Source organism: Buteo buteo, chromosome 9, assembly GCF_964188355.1.
Source record: "Buteo buteo chromosome 9, bButBut1.hap1.1, whole genome shotgun sequence".
Classification (NCBI taxonomy): Eukaryota; Metazoa; Chordata; class Aves; order Accipitriformes; family Accipitridae; genus Buteo; species Buteo buteo.
Window position 1 is genome coordinate 33210508 of NC_134179.1, and position 20359 is coordinate 33230866.

Sequence of the window (20359 nt, forward strand, 5' to 3'; positions counted from 1 at the left end):
TTCAAACGGTCGCGGCGGGGCGGGCCCGCCCCGCCGCGACCGTTTGAAAGCCCGCGGCGGCGCAGGCGCAGTCCGCTCTTGTCACCTTCAACCGAAGTAGGCGGGAAACGCTCGTCGTACAAGCATTGGTGGTTCAGTGGTAGAATTCTCGCCTGCCACGCGGGAGGCCCGGGTTCGATTCCCGGCCAATGCAGGTGACTTTTTTTTTTTTTTTAAATTATTATTCCCCACTTAAAAATAAAAAATAATAGTAATAAAAAAAAAGCTCATCGCGGTCAGTAATAATGCTCAAACAGCCACCAACGTGTTGTCGGCCCGCCTGAGGCGGACCTTTACCCCCACCGCCGCCTCGCCGGGCTGGAAGTGACGCAGCCGGATTTGCCTTCAAACTGCCGGCGGCGGCGGGAGGAGGAGGAGGAGGCGGCGGCGGCGGGCAGGGCCGGAGGTGGGGTTAGCGCGGCTGGAGGAGGAAGAAGCGGAGGGGTCGCGGCTGCTGGGAGCTGCCGCCGCCGTGGGGGCCGAGCTGTGGAGCGGAGTAAGTGAGCGAGAGAGACCCGCCGCGTTTTCGTTCCTCGTGGCGGCCTGGTTGTCCGCCCCCGGCCGCCGCTGTGGCCGTTGCGGGGCGCCCGTCCCCGCCCCCCGCCTGCCGGGGGCCATGCGCGGCCCCTGCTCGGCCTGAGGCGAGGGGCTGCCCGCCGGAGGCGAGGGGCGACGCCCGCTCCCCGCCTGGCCCGGGCCGCCCTGAGGGAAGCCGGGCACCTCACCGCCCCGGCGGGAGGAGGGTTTCGGCTCCTGTCCCGCGGCCCAGGGGCCGGGCGGCGCTCCGGTGAGTGAGTCGCCGCCGTCGTTGCTGTCGTGACACCCGTGACCATTACACCGTGCTCGTCGGTCTTACGACACTGCTGTAGCTTACACGTGCTCGGAGCCGTACGGGGCATCGCCGGGGCGTCCCTAAAGTCGTCGATAGGCGACTGCCTGCAGGTGCGCGGCAGCTCAGCACCCTGCCCCCGGGGAGTCGGGCGAGGTGGGCTGCTCTGTTATGGCACCGGTGGCCCTCGTTCAGACTCTGAGCTTTGGTTCGTGCTTCTCCCTCCCCCCTCCACCTGGTTTTTTTTTTTTTTTTTTTTTCCTTAATGAAGTAAGGTTTTTGCAATTATTCTAGTTTTCTCTCCAGAGAGAAGCAGCAGGCATCAATTTCAGATACCCATTCTGCTGCAGACCCCCTCTAAATTTTCTGAGAAATTTTCTAATTTAATATTGACCATCTAAAAGAATGCCAGCTCCCATGAAATGGGGAGTAAGTAATATGAATTTTTTTTTTAAGTCTTTTGAAAGGCTTAGCCTTGAAAACATAAAGTCATCTGCCAACAGTGTATCTCTAATGGTTTTTTGGGGTTTTTTTTTTTGCACAAACAGCTAACTACGCTTATGCTTGTGGTTGCTGGTCGTTTTTCTTTCACTACCGTTACTGTTAAATAAAATAAGTGTATGAGAACCAGTTTGTTTAGTATCCAGTAAGTCTGGCAACTCTTCTGTTTCCCAAGTAATTAACACAATCGCTTGTTGATACCAAATGTTGCTAGGAGCGGATGTTATGAAGAAGAGTATTAAAGCTGGAAGGGAGCTCTGAGGTGATGTAGACCACCATGTCATCAGTAAAAATTGATTCCTGAAAGCGATTACTTTGTGGGTTTTTTTTTTCTCTTCTGGCTTCCTGAGAGAACTTTCTGAATTTTATGGTTGCTTTGATGTCAGAGCCTGTATAGCACGCTGAAATAATGGAAACATGTACGCTCTGCCAAAATTCAGGCTCTGGCTTAGTCCGAACATTAAGGCTGGACTGAAGGACTCTTTGGATGTATTTTCCTTGTACAGCTTGTGCTGTTCTCTGAGTCAGCAGAGTAGCTGATGGGTTCCCCATAGTAACTGATAGACCCTGACTTTAATCTTCTCTCCTAATATCTGCATATCGATCTCTTCTTTCATTTTTTAAAGTTGTGTGGGATTTCTTTGTGAAACAGGATTGGTACTGTGTTCAGTTTCAGCTTCCCAAATTCTAATGTATGAATGTGACCAGAAATTACTTGTGGTCATTCCTTATGATAATTCCTTAAAGTCATTGTGGAAAACATGATGTATCCCCAGTGTTTTCTTGATGATGGTCAGGCTGTTATCTTTAAAATAAAATATAAAAATAAGTTCCAAAACCTCATTTTCAAAAGCTGTAGCTATCTTGAACCTTTGTTAGGTTTCAACCCCCACTGCTCTGCGCTGTTCCAACTCTAGAAGTATTTTAGATGCTTGGAGCAAATGATAAAATGTGTTCTCTTACTAGAGATGGGTTAATTTGATGGGTTTCTGTTGTGTGAATTTCAGAGAACCATATATACTCACAGCTGGTGTAGAGAGTGAGTATTCTTATTGTGAAGCGTGTGTTTCTACACAGTGTAGAATTAAACCTGCAAGACAAAATGCTTAGGTTACTTTCCTTATATCCTGTAAACTTTACGAGCTCATTACTGTTTCAGTTACTGTTGAAACATAGATAACTTCATTGGGCATGATTCACGGAAAGGTCATAGCTGATAAGTGCAGCCTTGCTGCTTTGACATCCTGTTATGTGATAGTACTAGGTATTTGTAAACACTTTAAAATTTCTTAAGTGGTGCAGGATTAGTTTTGTGTTTGGTTTTTTTAATTGCTTCAGGTCTGGTTTAACTCTGGATTTGTGCATACTCACACCTGTCCCTTATGTATCTTACACCCTACTCTGAGCTGTCACAGTCTGCTATGGCTTTCTGCTGCAAACTTTAGTCTGGTTTCAGATTAGTACTCTTAACTCAGTTTTTTTCCCCTGTCTTAGAATTGCTTCAGCATCTTCAGTTACAGGTGCAGTAAGCCTATAGAGTCACATTAGTGTGCCAGCTCTGATACTGCCTGTATGCAAGTGGCAGCAGCAGTGACATGCCCAGACATAAGAAGAGGCAGCAGCTTTTTCTGCCCCACTTGTACACAAGAGCCTTGTATTTGGAAGCCACTTCAAGCTCTTCTGCTCTTGTGACTCAACTTGAAGCAACAAATTAAAGTGGCTTTCTAGTTTAAACTAAATTCTCTTGCATTTTCAGTACCACTGATGAAACAGATACATTCCTGGGTTTTCATTGGAATTACTACTTTTGGTTATGTTGGAAGCATTATAAACTTAAGTAAGCATGTTCCCTCCCCTGCCATAGGAGATGTTAATTCACTCTTCTTATGTGTCTGTTTCTCCTTTCTGTCCTTCCTTTCTCTGTCTTCTCTCACCTGAAAATCACATTTACTCTTTTGTTATGTGCAATACTGTCATTTTGGTCCCAAGCTTTCATATCTTTATGACTTAGCCTTTTTAGGTTTTGGGGTGGTTTTTTTGATTCTTGCTATTTTCACATTTCCAGTTGAAAACTACTCTGACAAGCTTTTTTGGTTTTTTTCCCCTGGATATTTAAACAGAATTGCTGTTCTGCTTGGATCGCTCTACAGCATTCAATGTAAAAAAAGTTATCTGTGACTTCTCTCTGTGTTTGAAAGTCCAGTTTGGGTTTAGTAACTTGCTATTACTTGATTTTTAAAATGTTTATTAGCATCTTGCTCAACTTGTGATTTCAGTAGTGTTAGTCATCAGTTTGAATTCTCAGGACAGGCAAACAGGTGTATCTGGTAGGATGAGCAGGAGTGGAAAAGCTTGCTCCTAAATATAGCAGGGAAAACTTTGGTAATATCTGTGTGATGATCCATACAGCAGTTGACAAACACCTTCAGGCTCTTGCTCCTGAGGTAAAAACCAACAAAACTCCTAAGTCAAACTGTGTCTCCAAAGCCTAATTAGCCTGGGATATGGTAGTCTTTGTAGTTGCTGGTCACATTAACTATATCAGCTTGTAGACATCATGGCCAGCTCAGCAAGTCTCTGGCCAGAGTGAGATTATATAGCCTAGGTTCTTACGATGGCAGGTTTCCAGAGTCAGCCCCACGGGTCCCTTCTGCGTGGATGGGTGCGGGCTGTCAGAGGCCTTTCTTCAGCTCCACTGCTGCCAGAGTTTTGCTGATTGGGCTGGAACTTTTCACAGCAGCTATCTGCTTCAAGGGAAACTGGGGAAAGAAGAGGAAGGAAGCAAAAAGAAGAGGGTGTTGTCTCAGGAATGGATCAGCTGTGTGTCTGTGCATAAAGCTACTTGGGAAGGGGACAGAAAAAGGAACGGAAGTCTTAAAATGTTTGATTTGTACTTAGCAGCTCCTCTTTACAATGGGGAGCTAATGTTTCAGCAGTACATTGTTTGGTGTGTGCAAAGTGTGGCTTCTGAAACCTCTGGTAATGTGTCCGAATCTGACCCTGACCTGGTCTTGAAATGTGTCCAGTCTTAAATCTGTTTATTGCGCATGTGAGTTTAGTACCTCTTATATTCTTTAAATAGTTGATCTGTATCAAGTATGCTTCATCCCAGGGCTTAGGCGTAATTGCTTGTCTGCAATTGCATCTTACTGGTAGTGGGTACAGGTACTGAAATAAGAGCAAGACAACTCTCTTGCAGGCATGTTTATTTGCTTACTTTAATGTTTTCTGTGCTTGGTTCTAGGAAATTAGGAGGAGAGTGGGGAAGTTCTTGGTGTGCAAGAGACAGAAAAAGAGGACACGGTGCAGGTATCTTAGACAAGAAGGGGATGGGATGTATAAGTAATGGGTAAGAACATAGGATGACTGCTCTGTGGACAGTAGTGACTGTAAAGAATAAGTCTACTGCTTCTACTTATTACTGTATTTGTATAAATAATAGTTCTGTGCTATTCTAATCTAAGAGCACAGATTCTGCTAATGCTGCAAAGTGGAAGTGGTCACAGTCCATGAAGTTTGCTCCAAAAAAAACCCAAACCAACCAAAAAACCCACTGTTGGGCAAAAGTAGCATGGTTTGAACAATATGTTAAATAGAGTGGGTAGCTATACACTAAATGTCTAATTCTGGCCTTTCTTTACCTCTCAGTCATAACTTAGCAGCCTCAACATTTTTCAAGTTTCTTTTTAAGTGTAAAAATTAAGGTGAAAGGAAGGTGAAAGCTAGGCATGGAAGGAGGATATTTGTTTCAAAGAAACATTAAATAAAACTGAAGAGTTGTAAAATCAAACAAATGGAAAAATGGTGTTCTCCACAAGGCAAAATCAGACTGTTAAACTTGTATGTGTGGAATAAGACAAAAAAATTAACAGAAGTTAATGCATCTGGCAGGGCTTTCATTTATTGTTTGTTGGAGGTTTGTTTTTTTTTTCAAGCCACAGGCCATTATAGTATGGATGATGTTGTAGCGCTAGCAGTAAAATACCAATTTATCTCACAATATGATAAAGAGGGAAGGAGAGTGTGCAATTGTGGCTTACAACAGTGCATTTAAAGCTGCCTATCTTGTATATGCTTTTCAACAGAATCTTCATCACATGAAATAATTCTATGAAGTGAAGAGTTTAATTTCTAGTAATAGAGAAACAGTTATCTTTTTGTATGGATGGCATTTGTTCTAGGACATTCTTCTAACGAGTATATTTCTAGCTTCTATATTTTGATATGCCAAATGAGGTAATGAGCGTATGAAAATAGTTGCAAAAATTTGTTCTCGTCCTGGGATTATTTTTTTTTTCCTTAATATTTCCTATTTTTTTCAGCTTCATGCTGAACATGAGCCTTGTTATGATCAGTGAGAATGTAAAGCTGGCCCGTGAATATGCCTTACTGGGAAATTATGACTCTGCGATGGTCTACTACCAGGGAGTTCTTGACCAAATGAATAAGTACCTCTACTCTGTCAGAGATACATACCTGCAACAGAAATGGCAACAGGTAAATAGTACTTTTCTGGGACATTTTGAGGGAAAAGCATTAAAGTGGCGAAAATTGCCTATCTTATGGTAAACAAAAGTATAAAAATACTTACACCATTCTCTGATAAACTGCAGAGCTGTTATATATGGGTGCTTTTTTATTATATAGGCTTAAATAAGTCTTCTTATGACTTCTGGCTCTGACAAGGACAAAACAGGCAATGGAACACAGTCCTGGGGAGCCAGTGCACTGTCTGGCTTGTCAGCTCTTTGCCAATGAGAGACCCTGTTATGCTGAAGTTTTTTAGGCTGGTATCATTTTGAATGGTCTTATTTCCCTCTCAAAGTTTTAGTAGTGTGACTTAGATCCTTAATAGAAACTGAGTTGTGGCTACCACGTTAATTTATCCTTAACACAAACCATCACTTCTTTCATTGACATTCAGTCTATTAAGTTGTGTTCTTTTCTGTCGTACTTGTTTCATATGCAAAATTTGTCAAAAATCTCTTTGGTTTTAAATCCAAAATCTATTTGTTTATTCTTTAAATGTGCTGAGGAAGGCAGAAAAACCTTCTTAATAACTGATCTGTGTTATTCTTTTCTATTGAAGTAGAATCAAGTAGCTTGTGAGACCTTGTGGAATCCATCCAGGCATTACATGGGCTTGAACAGAGGACTGTTATCAACTTATTCGCAATGTGCTTAATCTACTTTTTTTTTAATCAGGTTTGGCAGGAGATAAGTGTGGAAGCTAAGCATGTGAAAGATATAATGAAAACACTAGAGAGTTTTAAATTAGACAGTACTCCATTGAAAGCTTCACAACAAGAATTACCAGCTCATGATGCAGAAGTCTGGTCTTTGCCAGTACCTGCTGAACGTAGGTAAGAGGAAACCCGAAGATCTAAATGAATGTTTATCAGCGCAAAGTGTGCTTGACTTCAATCTGTTCCTGTGTAATTTTTGTTCTAGAACTTAAATGTGTAACATTTACACCAGCAGCTTGCCACCATTTGTGGTGAAGGAGATGCTATTTTGAGGCAGCCTACTTCAGCTGGGAAACTTCTGGGGATTTTATCTTATATAGGCTTGACTAATGTCAGGCTTTTCCCCCCGACCCCCGACAAACTTGTCATTCCATGGAAGCTCAACTCTATTCCTGAATTGATCTTTTCATCAACTTTAAAATGATTCTGCATGTAGCTGATATGTAAAGGAGGAAGATGTATTATCAGAGTAACAGTAAAATCTGTCCAAGCTCAGTTCCTTTTGTGTAGCAAGGTGGCTTCCTGATCTCCTTCAGGAACTGGTCAGTTAGGCTAGCATAAGCTCAAGGGAAGGGGTGGGAACAAGCAGCTGCAGGCAAGCCTGCTTATTTCAGATGTAGTTTTGAATTACGCTGGGTTAGTGACTGTGAAACCAAGGCCTTGTGGTGTGGTTTGACAATGTAGCTGCTGCTGAAAGGGTAGTCCTACCCTCCACAGTTCCCTGAGGTTTGGTTTGGTTTTTTTTTCACTTTTGACTTTGTTGGTGTTGATAAGCTGGTCCAGGATGCTAAACTGGCAAAAAAAGACACTGTTTTGTGGGGCTAGTGTTTTTTTGTCTGGCTTTTAGTTTGTTTGGCTTTTGTTGTTTTTTTTCCTGAGATTAGTTCTCTGAACTGGTTAATTGGAGGTTCTAACACATGCCAGTGGTAGCATGAAGGAGGGAGCAGGAGTGCATGCAAAGCAGACAGAGAATTGTGCATTTTGACAGAAAGTGACTATTAGATCAGCTTAACTGTGCTGTCAGACTTCTTTGAGGCTTTGAACTTAGATGCTGTTTCTTGCAGATGGATAACTTCAGTCTTTATGGGTACATTTTTATGTTTGGGGTTTTTTTAATCAACTTATTTTAAACCTGCCTTCTGAAAGAAAGGGGTCTTGTGTGGTCACACTGTTTCTGTTTATCTCATTTAGTAACTTTGAAATGCTGCTGGCTGATTTCATTCCACCCCTCTGGAAGAATAGAGTCTGGGAAGTAGAACTTTCCTAATGTTTTGAAGCTTTCTAGAGAAGAGATACACCAAAAAAAAAGGGAAAGACTTGAGAGAATTTTTTCTGTTCCATTTATCTTGCTAGCTGGTGAAGTATTGAGTTGTGGTAATATGAAAAAGCCACAGTGAAAATTTGGGCTGTGTTGCGTTGGAACAGCCACAGTAAATTCCTATACTGAGATAGCAGAACTCGCAAATTTAGGTGGAAATTAGACATGTAATAACACCATTCCTTTATTTTGAGCTTTGGGGTGGAATTCAGAGGTGGCTAGGTGTTCATAAATAAAAGTATAGGTTGGTAGGTACTCCATTTGGAGAGTGAAAAGACTTTTAACACTATGATCTTCTCATTAGCATATTCATGTTGCCTAATATGCATTTCACCCTGAAGAGATGTGTACAGTTCTGACAAACTTGTTGCTGTGAGTCAATTAAAGACAACTTTTATGAAGGTACTGGATCCTGATATATCTTGAATGATATGTCAGAACACATCTTCTAGTTCAAGTAAATGCTCTCCAAATCAGTGTCTTCCATTTTCTGTTCTCTAGAAATATCCCTGAACTTAAATAGCTTATTGATGCTGGAATTTTAGGAAGGACCATGGAAAAAGTATATCTGTCAGAGTAATGGATTTGTATGGGGAAGAAACTGAATTTTAAAAAAGAAATCCATAATACCAATCATGATATTGGTTTATTAATATGTGCTTCTAAAAGTAGTCTAGCTTCAAACAACTGGAGGCCTCGGAGGCCTCGCATACGTGTTTTCTCTCCCAAGAAGTGAAAATAAAAGGAAGTGAAAATAAAACTGTCATTCCCAAGATACCTTTAAATTTCTTTGGGTAGGAGAGTGAGGACCACTGTGTTAAGGCAAAAATATATGGGGGGGTGGGGGTGGGGTGTGTGTGTTTTTTTTTTTCCTAAGCTCCATAATACTAGGGGTTACTTTTATTTATGAAATATACAAAGCAAGGAGCTTGTTTTAAGGAAATGAGCCCCGAGCTTGTGGCAAAGGGAAAATGGATTTTTAGTGACTATCTAAAAATGTCTGTCTTGTTTCTGACATACAGTTTTTTGTCTTGAGCAAAATGGCTTTTCAGTTTGTATCCACTTGATTTGGCTATGTAGTGCTCAGCAGTGACTTTACACTGAGGCTTTTTGCATATGTTACAACTAATTAGACCTTCGCCAGGACCCAGAAAACGTCAGTCCGCTCAGTGCAGTGATTGCAGAGGTCACAATAATCGTATAAGTGCAGCTGTCAGAGGCCCTCACCGTCCATCCTCTCGAAATCCCAATGATAAAGGGAAGGCAGTCCGCAGCCGGGAAAAAAAGGATCAGCAAAATAAAGGAAAAGAGGAAAAGGTAAGCTTGCAAATAACTTCATGAAGTTGAGAAATTCAGTCTTGCTTTCTTAATGCTGAGTGTATTATAAAATTAGATGCCTATAAAATGTTTCTTCTGTTCAAGTCGGCATGCTGATTTGAATCTCGCCTTAAGTTATCTTTGCTTTATTGACATTCTTGGTTACGGATTAATTAAAAAAACCAAACCTGCATTTAGAGGAAGTGATCTGGTAAATGTGGGCTTGTTCACTGCAACTGAGAGATAGTTGTTTAAAATTATACCACTGAATTACTGAAACTGAGCCTGATGGAGCTCATTCAAATGGGATGTCCTTGTGGGTTCTTAATTGATTTCATATATTTTAGACTGAGATTGACTCGCCTGTTCCAAAGCATTTCAAGATTTATTTAATCTTAAAGGGAGACTTTTACTTTTTTTTTGTTGAGATCTGGTATTAGGACCAGACTCTTTTCAGTTTAAAACAAACAAAAACCCAACATACTTCGTGAGAGAGAATGATCTATGATGTATTCTTTGCAGTCAGAGTGCTTTAATTTTTGCTTGTGCTCTGGTCTCCATAAATTCATATGACCAGAGTAAGACATCATACTGAAGACACTAAGTTCGTAGTTTTCCAGAGTCACAATAAATCAAATATCCATGTAATAGTTTGTTAGCTTCAACGACCTTATGTAGTGGCAAGGTGTCATGGCCTGTGGAAACAGTATAAACTACAAGGGTGGAATTGTTTAGCTATGTAAGCTACTACTTTTATTGGGAGCTAAATTACATTGTCTTTGAGTGATAATTCTCTCCCACTAAGGGTATACACATACAGAGACAGGATAGGTCTTTTTTCTTTTTTTACAGTTGTTCTGTCATCACCAGTGCTTGCTGTTAAGTGTATAAAAACCAGGGTATGTCTGGTGCGTTTTATTTCCTTTCAGTTGCATGGTCTTTGCTGTTTGAGCCCTTTCAACTGTGTAGGTTCTTTGCTTCTGCTCTGCTGCAGAGCTGCTTCTCTGCTGTTCTTGTCCATGCTTCTGTAGCAGTTAATTAGCTCTTTTTTACTTCTGTGGTCTTCCTGGAGATCACTTTTGCTCATCCTATATATGGAAGTCCTGCTTAATTTTTTTTTTGTATTGCATATATATGGCGTATTTATGACACGTTAGGATTTGAGATACTCTAGTTCAGTGTGACACTTTCTGATCCAGTCTCATGCATAATTCCTGCTACCCAACTACTGTCTCAGATAGTTTTGGATTTCTCTGGGAGAAGAGGCGAACACAGTTATGCTGGGATAGGTGTATGCAGTTTTGATTATCTACTAAAGCAGAGAAACTGCATCAGTACAATATGCTGGCTTTGAGGAAAAGGCAATGGGACCAGGGCAGCACAGAAGTCTGGGTGAACAACATAGATCCTGCAGTGCAGCAGGAATATGGATGCTTCATAATTTTCATGCTGGTTTATGTTGCCATCTTCTAGAAATATGATGCTATTGTGGACTTGTTATAAAAAATCCTTTAATAGCATAACCATTGTTACATATTTACGTTGTTATATCCTTTATATGTAGAACAAATCCACATCTGAGATTTCAGAGTCTGAACCAAAGAAATTTGATAGTACTGGATATGATAAAGATTTAGTAGAAGCTTTGGAAAGAGATATAATTTCTCAGAATCCCAACATTCGATGGTAAGTTTGAATACTGCTGCCAGTCTTTCTGAGTGGTTGTTTCTTTTTCTTCTTATACAATATGACAAGAATTAATTAGCATATGCTGACGTATAAAAAGTACCTACAGGTTTTCTTTACTCATTAAATAGGCAACTAAACTTCTTGCATAGTTGAATATTTTTAGAACTTTTTTTTCCACCCATAGGTTCATAGAATAGTTTGGGTTGGAAGGGACCTTTAAAGATCAGCTAGTCCAACACCTTGCCATGGGCAGGGGCATCTTTCCCTAGATCAGGTTGCTCAAAGCCCTGACCGTACAAAGCTTCTCAAACTTTTCTAAGAGTCCTGAAATCAGTTTTTTGAGATACTATTTTGCAATGTGTAAGATTCTAGCGTCTGCCAGTGTCTCTTCATTTAAAAACCTGTTTCACTACCCAGGGGCATACCAAGATAGAAAAACAATTAACAAAGAAGTTATGTCAATATAGGAACCCTTTGAAATCTTGCTGGATGTGAGGTGACTGCCAGTATAAAATACAACCATGTGACAGTACCTTTACATAAATGTGTTAAATATTAAACCTTATACAAAGGTTGTTTTGCATTCCAAATGTTTCCAGGCTTAGGTGATTTTGTGAGGATTAAATGAGCAAAAATCTTCTGGCAAGTAAAGTAGGCTTTAAAAAAAACTTTAACAATCCCACAAACAACTTTGCGTGCAACTGTCATGTATTTTTCAGTTTAATATGTAAATATATGTTTCAGTTTTTATATTGAATCTTAAATTAGAACGTCAGATTTGAACTAATTGTCCATATAGATATGTTTTGAAACAAAAATATTGTTGGGCACGTGCTGATAAGTGGAATGCCCTGTGAGTTACCCTCAAGAAAATAAGACCAGCCTATAAAGTATCTAAGTATTAATACATTTGTAATTCTGAAAAAGAATTCTAAGAATTCTTTTTAATTCAGCTCCATTTACTAGTCTTCAGTAAATTGTTCTTGTAACGATGAAAGATGCTATTCAGGTTTCAGGGACAGCCAACCTCTGAGCAAAAGAAAAAAGCATCATCTGTAACTAGCATAAGTTTAACCAACTTGCCTTATTCTGCTTATTCTTCCTGTGAATAAGAGCAACGATGCTCTAGTGAAACAGTTTATGTGTCTCCCCTTGCTTTTGCATCCAGCTGGAGTCTACTAGCTGGATGTTGAACTGTAGTTGTAGGTTTTTGCTGCTAGAGCATAAATAAATCCAACTCATTTTCCTGCATTATGGAAGAGCTGTTACATAACAATAAGTTTAACTGCATGTTGCTTTGAGCTGTAGACTGATTCTTTTGCAGTCTGTCTGAATCTGTCAAACAACTTTCTCTTTCTTGTCAGGGATGACATTGCTGACTTAGTAGAAGCCAAAAAGCTGCTTAAGGAAGCTGTAGTTTTACCAATGTGGATGCCAGAGTTTTTTAAGGGAATTAGAAGACCATGGAAGGTATGAAAAAATCTGATCCTGTGATCATAAGTAGGATTCTGAGTTTGGATCTTGGCAGAACAAGAAATTTCAGGTGGTTTACAGTTTATATAAATTCTAACCACTTTTTAGTAACAAAATTTATGGTAAATAGTACTAACAAAATAAAGATGTCAGCCAGATAAATACACTGTCTTCAGCTATATTGTTGCAAGGAAGCAATAGTAATTAATTAGTTAAATTTGAATAACTTTTCAAGGGAAAGTTTACATTTAATGTTTTAATATTATACTACTGAACCAACTGTGAAATTGTCTGTGTTTTGATTCCTGTCCTAAAAGTAGTTCTTTTTCATTTTAATAGGGCGTGCTGATGGTTGGTCCTCCTGGTACTGGAAAGACCCTCCTGGCAAAAGCTGTAGCCACTGAATGCAAGACTACTTTTTTCAATGTTTCTTCTTCCACACTTACCTCAAAATACAGAGGAGAATCTGAGAAACTTGTTCGTCTGCTGTTTGAAATGGTGATTGAAGTTTCTGAACTTAAGTAGTGAGATAATGAAATAGAATTACTTCTGGAACAGTGAAACCTTGCCAAGGTTTAGAACTCGTAGCATACATAAACAGCTCTCCAACTTTCAAATGCTTTAGGACCTTCTGATTTGGCCATGTACATTCAAGATCTGATTATTCCTAAATAGCTTTATAAAAACTGAAAAATTAGGTTGTCTTTATTTTCAGGGTTAGGTTGTTACATTAGAGGTAGCTTGCTATAAGCTGATGAGTGCTTTAGAACATATTTGAATGTAAAACTGGAGGTGGAATCTAATTGCTTTCTGGGTGAGAACGCTGCTTAGGCTTGTGTGGGTTTGGTTGTTCTTGTGGGTGTTTTTTTGTTTGTGCTTAAAATAAGTGGACTTCCAAATTGTGGTTGTCTTCAGAACACATAACACTTGAAATTGGCTCAGAATATGTAGTCTTTTTTTCATGTGTTACATGCAGTGTTTGCGAGGGTGCCCAGTACTGAAGAGGGCAGCAGAGTTGCAATTGCAGTAGTCAGAAAAGTCAGGAAATAAAAGATCTCTTTTACAATATAGTTTGACCATATTAAATTAGTTGATACCATCCCTGTCAATCAAAAATGCATATACACAATGGACAGCATCTCAACTACTGTAGGACAATAGCTTTTATTATCACAGATCCTCGTCTTTCCTCTCTTTTTTTCAGAAAGGTTAGAGTTATTTTGCAGTTAACCTGTCTCTTGGACAGGTTCCATATCATGGTGTCCTAGCTTAATGTTCATCCTAGCTTTAACTGAGTCCTTATTCAAGCATTCTGTGATGACTTTTACAGTTATAAATGTTATTCCAGATGTGTAAAGCTGCCTTTAGCTTATTAAACATTTGTTTATACCCCTAACAATTATAGGACTTTGCCAAAAACTGTTCTGCTCAAATGTTATTAATGAATGCACAGCTGGTCTGTAGCTGTATGCAATGGTCAAAGAGAGGGAAGGTTAGGTATTTTTTGATATTTACGAGCTGATTCATTGGGGTAAATGTGTAATTACTCAGTTCTGAATATGCTGCTATTTCTTAAATGCGAGTAGACTGCCATTTAGTTTCTGTTTTATCTTCTGCTTTCTTTAGGCTCGATTTTATGCCCCGACAACTATATTTATTGACGAGATAGACTCTATCTGTAGTCGCAGGGGAACTTCAGAGGAGCATGAAGCTAGCCGACGTGTCAAGGCAGAACTGCTAGTTCAAATGGATGGTAAGTAACCTGATCACTGGGAAGTGCTGGACTGGAGGAAACTTGGTGGGGGGGTGGTGTCAAAACTTTGTTCTTCAGAAGCAGTTTGTTTGAAAGCCTTACATAAAATTGGGGTAAAAAGATACAAGTGCACTATTCCAATTGTCAGTGTGGAAGGAAAAAAGTTGCCAATTATTTAACAGTATTTTAGCATCTGAGCAATGACCTTATATTACTGACCCAGAATAATGAAGGTTCAGTGGGAAATACAAGATTTCGAAACTGCAGAAGAAAAAAAAGTATTAATTGCTCCTCTCAATCTTTACCTAGTATCTCACTTCTCCAAAACCAAGTAAAAAGTGGTTCAAAAGAACTGTCGCTGGTTCCAATTTAAACTTCAAAGGCAATCATGACACTTAACTTCAGAAGTGGTTGGGAGAGTTTTCTTTTTAAAACACTGAGTTCATCACAGCTATTTGGTTAATATTTCACAAATCAATAAAGTTTAAAAGTAGGTAACACTGTGCAAAATTGCTGTAGAAACATCCTTTTTATACTCTGGTGAGCAGAGAGAAGGAAAGGAGCAACTGAAAAGTGCTAATCTATGGACTAATTTGTGATAGAATTCCATGAGTCAGAATATTTATTTCTGGTTCTCTGATGTTGATAACCTTTTATGTTTGATTTTAAATAGCAGCAGAGCTGTAATACTGTTCTCATAACTTAAGTATGTACATAAGCTAATTTTATTAGTAACAACTATTTGAAGTCCTTTTACCTGAGCATTCATAAATGGTGTTTTGTATGCAAATTTTCAGGCAGACTACATACAGTGGCTATTCCACAGCCCAATCCTATGATTAAAAGCAAAAACAGTAAATGCAGAGAGTAGCAAGTTTAATGAAATTAACATCTTCATATAGCAGCAGTTTCATAGTACTTTAGAGACTGAGGTGTTCTCTCTGCCACTGAGAAGTTGTGATTCAGTCCACCGAATTTAAACATTCACTTCAGCAGTTTGCAAGAATCCACCTGCGCATGTGAAATATTTGGCCTGAATTCATAAGTGAAGAAACTTTGTAGAGGAGTAATGCTGCTTTTGCATGGCTGTTAGTGAATGCTGTTGCAGAGGGGGAGGTGTGTGGGTTTTGGTGTGGTGATGGTTTTGGGGCATTGTTTTGGTTTTTTTCACATGCTATTACAGGACATTGATGTGAAAATTCAAACACTGTAATGGCAGAAGAACAAACAACTCTGCCATAAAACCGTTCCAGCCATGACAGAGAGGAACTTTCTGATCTGAGCAGTGGCCTATGCCACCACTCCTATTTAAACCAAGTCTCCATTTTTGCTTGGAGGCTGCCACATGGATGAAAAACTGAACTCTGTTACACTTAGTGATTCTATTGCACTTGGACTCAGTAGAGTGCAATAGAGTAGCTGCTTTAATATTATAGAATTGTGGATATTCTTCTCTCGTTACAGGAAATTTCACACAATATACATACATTTTACTTCCTCTCTTCTCTAATGCAGGTGTTGGAGGGGCTACTGAAAATGATGATCCTTCCAAGATGGTCATGGTACTTGCTGCTACTAATTTTCCTTGGGATATTGATGAAGCCCTAAGACGGAGACTAGAAAAGAGAATTTACATTCCTTTACCATCAGGTATGAAGACTTGGGAAGAGGAGTGGTTGAAAGGACTAAAATCTAAACTTTATCAATATCCTTTAGTTTTGATCACCTAGTTTAAAAATCTAATTGATACATGTATGCAAATTCATTTATGAATTCAGGACCAGGTTAAATCTAAACATTGAACACTTACCTTTGTAGCAAGTACAGTGTCCTTTTTCTTGTTCTTCCCTCTTATCCTTCTTCAATTCATTATTTGTCTTCAGAAAGCAAATTGTATAGACTCAATTTTCTATTCTTTGATTAGCAAAAGGTAGAGAGGAACTCCTAAGAATAAATCTGCGAGAGCTGGAACTGGCTGATGATGTTGACCTTGCAAATATAGCTGAGAAAATGGAGGGTTATTCAGGTGCAGACATTACCAACGTATGCAGGTATGTTAACATTGCATCATTTGTGTTACGACTGCTACAAACTCTGAGAAAACTGTTTGTAAAGTAAATAATTTAAATTATTAAAGTTGTTGGATAAAAACAGACTGTAATCTGTTTTTTATGTATGGCTAAAAGGTGAAATACTGCATTAATATTTACCTAGATTTCCATTTGATATTTTCATATAATAATGAGGAAGAGCGGTTGCAACATAGTGATCTAAACAAGCTATGATTTAGGTAAAATTCCATGTTCTTCCATATACACCAAATTTCTTACATAAGGAATATCCACAGGAAGGTAGACTTTAACTTGTAGAGTTGCAGTCATTCCTCTGAGGTTATACTACTTTAGCGGAACATTCGTGTGTAAGAAGCAATAGTGGCAGAGGCCAGAATAACTAAAGTAAAAATGTGGAGTGTTTTTCTTTTGTGACACAGAAAAGATGTACCATATTGTGTGACAGTACAAGAGCTGGGTACTCAGCACATTGGCTTTAGTGATGAGGCTGACTTTTTTTCTACCTCCTCCATCTCCCCTTCTCAGCACTGTTTGCATACAATCATTTGTAGGCCTATTATATAAATTAGACTTCTGAAATAATCGACTAAAAATACTTTCTAACCATTCCCCTAATCTTTTCTTTCAAAAATTGAAAAGGGAAGGAAATGACTGATCTTTTGAGAGACTATTATCACTCATCTGGTTTACATCTAAAGATTTGCAGTAGCACAGTTGGCAGCGGTGGCAAATTATGGAATCAGCAGTAAGGGACAAAGAACTGAAACAGCTTAAGATGCTGTTGTCATCTAATAAGCACCTGTGTAACTATGCTTTCAGGCTTTGGAGGTAGCACTGAAGTGTGGCAGTGCAAGGCTTGAGCTCCAAGTTGTGCCAGCGCAACTGTTGTGGGGCTGTACTTTGAAAAGGGTAAGAGAACTGTTCTGGATTAAAAACACATCCTCATTACTTTCCTCAAATGCAGATCCATTCCTTGCCTTGATTCCTAATAAAGCTCTATAAATGCTTGTCAGCACATCTGAAAGGGCGATACGCTGTGCCACAGGGATGAATGCATAACCTGTATGCAAAACTGCCACCAAAGGCTCTGTGAGAAGGGTCACTTAAGTCTGAGCTAAGAGTTTAGAGCCTCAGTACTATTTCCTGAACAAACCTTACACAGTGTCCAGGAAAAGAATGGTATGTTAGCTGCTCAGAATCAGTGTTGTGCAGATTTGTTTCATTTGTAGGTTTGTGAGATGAATTTGTTCTTTTCCTTGGTTTTGGTGTTGGTTGTGCTTTGAAAGGAATTTGTGCCAATAGGTTCATGTTGTACGAAAGAGTTTATTTGGCTTGCTGCTTTGTGCGTTTTAGCTGCAGTTTGTCTCCTCCGGTCTGTTCGGTGTTTGTTATTTGTAATTAATTTTATACTGGATACTACATCCTTGTTTAAAAGTCAGAATACTTGTAATGTTTTTCAGCAAATTTCATATGTATATACATACGCACACACACACTGTTGCTTTTTATTTTTTCATCAAAGTCCAATTGTAAAAATACTATTCAAAAAACAAAACCACAAAGAAACACCCGAGTCCTTCATTTGTGGCAGTCTCCTTAGAGATGACTGAAGTGGCAGCAACCAGAAATCCAGACAAATTGGGGTTTGGATGTGCATGATTTGAAATTAGTAAGAAAGTATGCATATTAGCCTGTGTATTTACACTTTGTTAACGGTGTCAGGAAAAACAGATCTTAGACATGATTGTTTCATTTACATTGAGACAAAAAGACGTGGCTGATTTAAAAGTGCTTTTGTATGGTTCAGGCTCACGGTACATAAGCGTAGTAAAGCTCAAACTTGTAGACTAACAGTCCTCGCTAATGACACAAGCCAAACTTAAGAAAAAGTGAATGAAGAACTCTGGTTTGCTCAATTACTGTCCTACCTTAAAGAATTTGAGGTGAAATCCAAAGTTAGCTGAGCCAGAGTGAAAACCAATCAGAAATGACGGTGCAGTTACTAACAGTCAGCATATAGCCATGGAAAGTGAAGGTGAAACTTTATTTTAAAAAGACATTCAGGAAATACAAAATGCATCTAAATTGCATATTAGATGTGAGTACGAACTGACTTTGAATCGTTGTTTTGAGTGGACTGTGAAGGTTGAAAGGCCTTTGGAACAGAACTGACCCCTGCTGTGTGTTCCAGTGGGTGGCTTCTTATTTTTTGAATATAGTTTTGGTGATTCTCCAGGCACTAAGGGTGCACTTGAGGAAGCACTAAGAGTTGATGTTGGAATGTCAGTAACATGACTTTACAGAAGTAAGTGGTGGCAGCTGCACTTTAATTTTGTGGGTGTGTTGAGGTATGGTGGGTTTTTTTGTTTGTTTGTTTGGGTTGTTTTTGTTGTTTTTTGTAAACTGCCATCTGGAGGCAAAGTAGATGCATGGGATGCTCCCCCACCCCACTGTGTAACACTTGTTTTTAGTTCACAAATTATGATATAACTGCAAAGCATGGTGGTATTTGACTAGATGGAGTTCAACTAGGCAACTTTTTGGGGTTGTTCTGAAATTCTAGTTATTGTAGTATGCATTCTAATTGCTAACAATTTAGTAGATTAATGAAGTCTGTCAGTTATGGTTTCCTTTAGGGGGAGGGGGTGAAACTGAAACAGAATATGCTGAAACCATCTTTCTAAATCCTCCTAGAAGACAATGTGTAAGGTTTTTTTTCTCTCTTTGGATTCTCACCTACTAATATGATATGATATATTGTTGTGATATTGCCAGGATTACCCTTCTATCTTTTTTACTGCTAGACAAAATAAGTAGCATTTTCTTCTTCTTATAAGCTATATAACAAAGAATTAGCAGGAACTTTAGTCTTTCAATGTCACCCATTTATCACCTCACCAGCTCATCACCTGCTGCTACTGATATTATTGTTGGAAATGCAAATGCAGTCAAACTTAGTGCAGCAAGAAAATGACAGACTTAATGTTTGTTGAGGCCAGAAGTTTGAGGAGCTACAGGCTGAATAAATTTTGTAGTTTAACATTTAGCTGTGAAAGTATAGGTTGGAGGTAGATACTGTGGATTCCTATTTGGACCAGGAAACATTCAAAACATTGCAGCCACTTCTACACATAGGAGGAGTGAAACCATTACTTTTGCCTTGTTCCTGTTTAAAAATACTACAAACAGCAGCTACATCATAGGCATGCAGTGGCATTAGATAAACCAGTTAGTCTTCACCTCTTTTGCCTAGCCTGTGAATAGTAGCTATTCAAAGATCCAGTGAGGATAAATCCATGTTTGAAAAATACGGATAGCACGGTGTTGTAGGTTGTACAAGCACTTGGAGATCTTACCATAAAAGTTTACAGTTCTTTGTTGTATCTTTTTGACTGCAGCAGCTTAACTGGAATGCTATGTTGAGCCTTTCAAACAACTGAACTTGCCATCCTGTATTAAGTAACTTTGTTTTTTTCTTTTGCATCCCTAACAGAGATGCATCGTTGATGGCTATGAGAAGGCGTATTGAAGGCTTGACGCCAGAAGAAATAAGAAATCTTTCCCGAGATGAAATGCACATGCCAACAACTATGGAAGACTTTGAAATAGCTTTGAAGAAAGTTTCTAAATCTGTATCTGCTGCGGACATTGAGAAATATGAGAAATGGATAGTTGAATTTGGATCATGCTGAGTTGTCTTATCTTGAAGAAGCCACCTTACGTCTTAAAACAGCTTTATAAGTAATAAGTAGTGTGTCAGTGCACTGCGTGCTCTTTTTAACTTTTGTAATTTAAGAGCAACAGATGTCTAAATAAATTTTTTTTTTTTAAAATGCAAATTCTGTCTAGCTGTCTTTGAACTAGCTCAAAAGTTACCCATTTTTTTCAAATGTGGAAAATACTTATGGGATCTGCTTTGATCTTCAAGATTTTAAAGTGACTTAAATTTAAGACTAGAACTCTTGCATCAGAGGGTTTACTCTTGAAAAATAGCTATTACACCAAAAAAACCCCAAACTAGCCCTGCTAAATGAGTAAGGAATGCTGAGAACTAGAAAATGGGATGAACAGGGTGCAGTTATATAGATGGTTTTGCTAACTGATCTTGGAGAATTCTACCCT

At 39.1% G+C, this 20359-nt stretch overlaps 1 protein-coding gene and 1 non-coding gene across 3 annotated transcripts; both read left to right on the top strand.

Annotated features, from left to right (window-relative positions):
* Nucleotides 1-122: 122 nt before the first annotated feature.
* Nucleotides 123-193, top strand: TRNAG-GCC (transfer RNA glycine (anticodon GCC)). Its single transcript has one exon. It is a non-coding gene; the product is annotated as a tRNA-Gly (tRNA).
* A 115-nt stretch (nucleotides 194-308) lies between these two features.
* On the top strand, nucleotides 309-20070 carry KATNA1 (katanin catalytic subunit A1). Of its 2 annotated transcripts, XM_075036006.1 has the most exons (12): nucleotides 310-535; nucleotides 4614-4678; nucleotides 5692-5866; nucleotides 6575-6732; nucleotides 9067-9250; nucleotides 10815-10936; nucleotides 12304-12409; nucleotides 12752-12910; nucleotides 14039-14165; nucleotides 15681-15815; nucleotides 16090-16216; nucleotides 19731-20070. In XM_075036006.1, the coding sequence occupies exons 3-12, from the start codon at nucleotides 5696-5698 to the stop codon at nucleotides 19927-19929; spliced, it is 1488 nt and encodes a 495-aa protein (XP_074892107.1). In that variant the 5' UTR covers nucleotides 310-535; nucleotides 4614-4678; nucleotides 5692-5695; the 3' UTR covers nucleotides 19930-20070. The 2 variants fall into 2 exon arrangements, with proteins under 2 accessions (XP_074892108.1, XP_074892107.1); XM_075036007.1 differs by lacking the exon at nucleotides 4614-4678 and having other exon boundaries at nucleotides 309-535.
* Nucleotides 20071-20359: the final 289 nt, after the last annotated feature.